This window comes from Oncorhynchus tshawytscha, linkage group LG09 (genome assembly GCF_018296145.1).
Source record: "Oncorhynchus tshawytscha isolate Ot180627B linkage group LG09, Otsh_v2.0, whole genome shotgun sequence".
NCBI lineage: Eukaryota > Metazoa > Chordata > Actinopteri > Salmoniformes > Salmonidae > Oncorhynchus > Oncorhynchus tshawytscha.
In genome coordinates this window covers 78,742,645-78,748,977 of record NC_056437.1, presented here as the reverse complement: position 1 = coordinate 78,748,977, position 6,333 = coordinate 78,742,645, and the positions used below count along the sequence as shown (strand labels likewise).

The 6,333-nt window shown below is 39.4% G+C and overlaps 1 protein-coding gene across 1 annotated transcript; it reads left to right on the top strand.

Annotated features, from left to right (window-relative positions):
* The first annotated feature begins 2,600 nt into the window (after window positions 1-2,600).
* On the top strand, window positions 2,601-5,667 carry desi1a (desumoylating isopeptidase 1a). The gene is made up of 6 exons (XM_024433413.2): window positions 2,601-3,025; window positions 3,454-3,475; window positions 3,629-3,698; window positions 3,920-4,029; window positions 4,180-4,302; window positions 4,406-5,667. Exons 1-6 carry the CDS (start codon window positions 2,932-2,934, stop codon window positions 4,491-4,493), a joined length of 507 nt encoding a protein of 168 aa, XP_024289181.1. The 5' UTR covers window positions 2,601-2,931; the 3' UTR covers window positions 4,494-5,667.
* The last annotated feature ends 666 nt before the right edge of the window (window positions 5,668-6,333 follow it).

Genomic DNA, 6,333 nt, shown 5'->3' with positions numbered 1-6,333 from the left:
TGACCTGTTCACCGGATGTGCTACCTTGTCCCGCACCTGCTGTTTTCGACTCTCTCTACCACACCTGCTGTCTCTAACTATGAATGATCGGCTATGAAAAGCCAACTGACATTTACTCCAGAGGTGCTGACCTGTTGCACCCTCTACAACCACTGTGATTATTATTATTTGACCCTGCTGGTAATCTATGAACATTTGAACATCTTGGACATGTACTGTTATAATCTCTACCCGGCACAGCCAGAAGAGGACTGGCCACCCCTCAGAGCCTGGTTCCTCTCTAGATTTCTTCCTAGTTTCCTGCCTTTCTAGGGAGTTTTTCCTAGCCGTGCTTCTACATCTGCATTGCTTGCTGTTTGGGGTTTTAGGCTGGGTTTCTGTATAACACTTTGTGACATCGGCTGATGTAAAAAGGCCTTTATAAATACATTTGATTGATTGATTGATTGATTCAACCTCCTTGTTTTTTTCAGTATGTTGCGTTACAAATTTTGATTGAAATATATTTCATTGTGTGATATTTTTTTGTCATTGATCTATACAAAATACTTGATAATTTCAAAGTGAAAACAAAATTAAAATGTACAACAATTAAATAACTAAAATATAGTTGTTGCATAAGTATTCCCCCCCCTTTGTTTAGGCAAGCATAAATTAGTTCAGGAGTAAAATGTACATGCACTCATGAAATAATAGGGGTTGACGTGATTTTTTAATGACTAACCCTTTCTCTGTCCCCCATACTATACATACAACATCTGTAAGTTCCCTCAGTCAAGTATTGAATTTCAAGCACAGATTCAACTACAAAGATCAGGGAGCTTTTCGAAAGCCTCATAAAGAAAACGAAGGGCAGTGATTGGTAGATGGGTAACAACAACAAATCAGACATTGAATATCTCTTTAAGCATGCTGTGGATTATATATTAAACCACCCAGATACAGTCGTCCTTCTGAACTGAGCTGCAGGACAGTAAGGAAACTGATCAGGGACGTCACCATTAGGCCATTGGTAATTTTAAAACAGCTACAGAGTTCAATGGCTGTGATGGGAGAAACTGAAGATGGATCAACAACATTGTAGTGTCTCCACAAAAATACAAATATACAGAATACAAATATTCCAAAACATCCATCCTGTAAGTATTGCTAAAGTACGGCAAAGGAATACAATTTTGGCCTAAATGCAAAGTCTTATGTTTGTGGCAAATCCAACATATCGCTGAGTAACTGCCTCCTTATTTCCAAGCATGGTGGTGGCTGCACCATGGTATGGGTATGCTTGACATAGGCAAAGACTGGGGAGTAGCTTCAGTCTGCTTTACACCAGACACTAGACAATAACCTAAAACACAAGGACAAATCTACACTAGAGTTGCTTACCAAGAAGACAGTGGTCAAGTTACAGTTTTGACTTAAATCTGTTTGAAAATCTATGGCGACACTTGAAAATCTATGGCACGGCTTGAACAATTGAGAAAATAATGGGCAAATGGGCAAACAATTCAGGTGTGCAAAGCTCTTAGAGACTTACCTAAACATGCTCATAGCTGTGATCACTGCCAGAGGTGTTTCTATCATGTATGGACTCAGGGGGCGAGATACAGTAAATTAGTGTTTTATTTTTCATTAATAAAAATAAAACATTTAAATGGATTTTTCTTCCACTTTGACATTACAGAGTATTTAGTGTTGATAGTTGACAATTAAATCCATTTTTATTCCAATTTTAACCCAATAAAATGTGAAGAAATCCAAGGGGATGAATACTTATGATAGGCACTGTATGTGACAACAACCTTCAGACACTTAGTTAGTGAGTAAACCTGTAGGTGAACAAAGTGGGAGTGAACTACAAGCTCCTGATGGATCATAACCGAACATGTAAAGGGTTTTGTTATGCCAACCAAAAGTATACAAAGTAAAAATACTTTTATATGACACTTGTTAGAACCCTAAACTCACCTGTCAAACCTTGTGAAGTCTCCAAATGCAATCAATGTTGGTTTTGCTGTCCAATTCCATAATTGATGGCCACAAAACTACAATCACTATGCCCTTGGATCTGAAGCTTGAAGACTCAAGTGCACATAAATATGGGTGTATTGTATTTACTTGCTTTAGACTTGGTGGAGGACAATCACATCACCCCTAACAAACCTTTGCACTATGCGGAGGAATGAAGATGCTGATGCATTTTCACCTCATAATAGCTAGCCCATTACAAAAGGCTGCCTGGATTTTGGTTGGGATAAGTCTTACATGTTATTGGTGTTTGAAGATAGGGCTAAGTCTTCGTGAACTTTGTCACGAGTGTAGAAAGGTACGATGTTGTTCAAGTAAACAAACAGGCTAAAAGCAGCAAAATGAGATTCAGCACCATGGACAGCGGCGGGAATAGTAAATCCGAAATATAGCACCTGGACAGTGGAGAGCGACTGTGTCGCGCAATGGTCACTCCCCATCCACACTGGGTGAATCCCATTTAATAGGCTAGAAAGACTATTGATGATGTTCAGATGCGAGGAGCTGTAGTTGGGGATTTGATAGAGAATATCATGGCAATGCTTTAAAAAAAATATATATATAACAGAGACATTCTTCCACAGAACCTCTACAGTGCTATGTGGACGCATGGAGGCGCTGATGCACTACCAAGCTCATGAGATGCCAATCTGCAATTTTATGGGGGACAACTGTCTCTGGCAGCCAGGGTACTTGTAGATTGTAATCAGACATCTAAATATCTAACGTCATAGGTACAACGTTCAGGTAATTTAGGTAATTTAGCTGATAATATAATCTCATTTTTCAGTAGACAACAACCTTGCAAAACCAGCAGTCAGTAGAAAGGCAAGCTAACCGCAAAATAGCTAACGTTACTGTTAGCTTAGCTAGCTAACATAAACACACATTTGGGGGTTTAACGTAATGGATAAAAATGACACAACAACATACAGTGTACAACTGTATATATACGACCTGTCAAGAGGAATGGCTCGCAATCTCAGCCCAATCATGTTAGGTAAGTGAAGCTCAGTCTCGACAACTTCTCCAGATAATGAAGCTGTGTAGCTTTAGTAGTTAGCTGCGGGTTGAGATTGATTGAGCACGTCGGCAAGCCTTTGATGGCTGGCTAGCTAGCTAGCTGGGTAGGCCAACATTACTTCTTGCAATGCATAATTTTTTGTTTGTTATTAACTTGCTAGCTAGTTCATTACAACCTGCCAATTGAAGTAAGTTTGAGCTTGGTTTATACAGTATAGCCTAGCTATTCAAAGGCGTATTCTTCAGAATTTCAGCTCAACAATATTGCAACGTTTACGTTAGCTAAAATGCTAGCTACACACAAGACAAGAGTAAAACAGGTTTGTGCGAGCTTGATTGACATGTATGCTCATCTGCAGCGTCAAGCCTCGGTCACACACATATATATATTTTAATGTGTTACAGGAAAACAACTTGATGGCATTTGGTAAGAAATCTCCCACCTATAATTTTGTGACAATACAATTTATCCACACAACTTTGTCTTTACTGTCACTGCAATTCTTCGAAGGATTATTTTCATGGCCATATTGTAACCATCCATTACAGTACACTCAGTCTTGTGTTTCAATTCTCACAGGCACTCAGCCATTGTGGTTTATGGAGACGAGTTCTACTTTGGAGGAGTGGGTATTTCCAGCTGCTCACCGGTAAGCCTAAAATTATGTATTGGCTAATATCCTTCTAATATTTGATAAGACCTAATTCAGTGTCCCCTCTACTCTTTAGCATGGGTTTGCACTAGCTAACAGTAAGACTAGGCCTACATTGGTATGACCTTCAAAGAGGAGGGAAGTTTAACGCATCGGATATACAGAGAAGTTTTGGGGGTTGGTGTTTTGTAGGATAATATGGACTTTATGTGTTTTAGGGGGGAACGATGCTTGGATCCCCAGACACTGTGGTGGAATTGGGAAACACAGAGGTGACAGAGGAGATCTTCATGGACTACCTGTCCTCGCTAGGAGAGAACACATACAGGTGTGTGTGTATCTGTCACAAAAAAAGTGTTGTTTTTGGGTAACTCACCTCATACACCACCACTTTGGTGGACACATCAGGCATGAACAGAACATAGCAGTGATGGCTGATTTAGATCTGAGATTGCTTTCTGTTGTTATTCTTCCATAGAGGTGACAAGTATAGGTTGTTTGAACACAACTGTAACACCTTCACTAATGAGGTGGCCCAGTTCTTAACAGGCCGGAAGATCCCTTCTTACATCACAGACCTGCCCTCCGAAGTGCTCTCCACGTGAGTCTACATACTTAGTAGCTGAGAGACAGATACTAGTAATGCATTACTGACTTGTGTACCTCTCTGACCCTCTGGCCTGTTTCTCTGTCTAACCATTTAGACCCTTTGGTCAGATACTCCGGCCTATACTGGACTCCATCCACATCGCTCCTCCTGGGGGGAACATCATCAACGGTCGCCACAGCTAAACTGCCTGAACTGCACACAGTAGTATTTAGACATGTTCTAATTTACATTTTCAAAATGGAGGTGGGTTATTGACGAAACCGTGGAGGGTGAATCTCAGTGAGTCTAGTCAGTCACACTGCTTTTGTACTGCGTATGCTTGGTTTTAGTATGATTGTTTTGTAACTCCCCACCAGCAATGCTCTTGCCTTTTGTATGTTTAAAAAAATGTTGCTTCAGTTTCCAGTTTTTGTTTACGGACCTTCCTTATCGCCTCTAATGGTATGATCCTGATCTGAGGGAAAGTTGCACAACATTAACTTTCTCACAAATCTTCCAATATCATCAATATGATTTATAAGAAGGTTAGCATGTATCTCAAGTCAGCGTTTCAGCATGACTTCCAATGAACTACTCCACTTTCCACCAGATGGTGTGTGCTATATACACCTCTATGCCTTCACCTCTCTCACCTTAGTGTTAATGATGCTGATAGTGTGATATGAAGGATGAATGCTGAAGTGCACAAAATCTGCATTAGTTCTCTGGATGAAGAAACAGACCATGCGTATCTTGTATGTGTTTGAAATCATCTCAGAAATGTAATTTATTATGGAAAAGTTTGTGCAATTTTGGGGTCAAGTTTGGGATCAAATCATACATATTCTTGTATCATTTTCATTGGGCCATCAGTAGGAGCAATAACTCTTCACATATCTATACTTATTAGACCAGGCATGAAGCGTGTAAAGTCCTTTTATTAAATGCACGTATTCACTGCAACTCCTGGCACTGGTTAACTATAGCATCATCCAGTAGAACAGTGCAGTAAACTGTATGTTCTGTAAAAGACAGCACCTCTGGTATTGCATCAGACAGGTAATTACAGCATAGCATGTTTCATAAAAAGAATGACCACAAATAGGTGCTTGTATGTTGAAGGAGACAAGGCCCTTCACCTTGGTATGTTGCTCACGTAACCACCTTCAACAATCAACCTGACCAATGAAATGTATTGTACACCTCATCCTTATTTGTTTTATTTATTTCAGGATCAGTTGCTGGCTGCTAAATGTAATGATTTCAGTAGATATTTATGAATACTATATTAGTTATTTATGTATGGATGATATTGTTTTTGCACATTGTTTGCTTGTTTTGTAATTGTATCTAAATAAAGCCATTCACTCAATTTTACTATGTGCGCAGTTCTGCGAGAGTGTCTGTGTTACTCTCCCAGTGTTAGGCATGCAAAGTATTGGTCCCTCAAGCTGGATTTGAAACATGTTTTTGATCCATTAAAGAAACTACAACAGTTCATTAGATAAATGGTCTAAAGCACAATTTTAGACTGACTTCTTCCTGTTTTTATGTTGATTAGATGTTGCCGTTCACACAGCTGTTGTCAGCAGGACCAACCCCATCACTAGTAATCATGTGAAGGAGAAATTGTCCAAATGAACTTCAGTGTACTTGCACTGACCTTGACTGAAGTATCATTTGCTCAGGCTACTGTCACAGTGTGTTGGAGGACGAAGTCTTCAGTCATACTTTTTGGATGCTTGTTATGTTTGTGTCATAGTAGTTGTTCTGTTGTCATGGCCCTGTCTCTAAGTGTTAGTAAAACTTCATATGAAAGTACAGCTGTCAACAAGATTGCGTTTATATCTGCTTCTTATCTGAACCTAGAAATCAACAGTTCAGTGGAATAACAAAGCATTAATGGTTTTTATTTTAATGCAGAATATGGACGATATTATGTAGAAAATGTTGTTGGGGAAACTACAAGTCATGATCTAATAGTCCTTGTTTTATTACCTCATTGCTTCATCCTTGTAAGAGCTGAAGACACAAAGCACCCAT

Coding starts and splice junctions, on each gene's coding strand:
- desi1a (XM_024433413.2), top strand. CDS start 2,932: ATGGATAAAAATGACACAACAACATACAGTGTACAACTGTATATATAC. Junction 3,699..3,919: donor GTATTTCCAGCTGCTCACCG/GTAAGCCTAAAA, acceptor TATGTGTTTTAG/GGGGGAACGATGCTTGGATC. Junction 4,030..4,179: donor CTAGGAGAGAACACATACAG/GTGTGTGTGTAT, acceptor ATTCTTCCATAG/AGGTGACAAGTATAGGTTGT.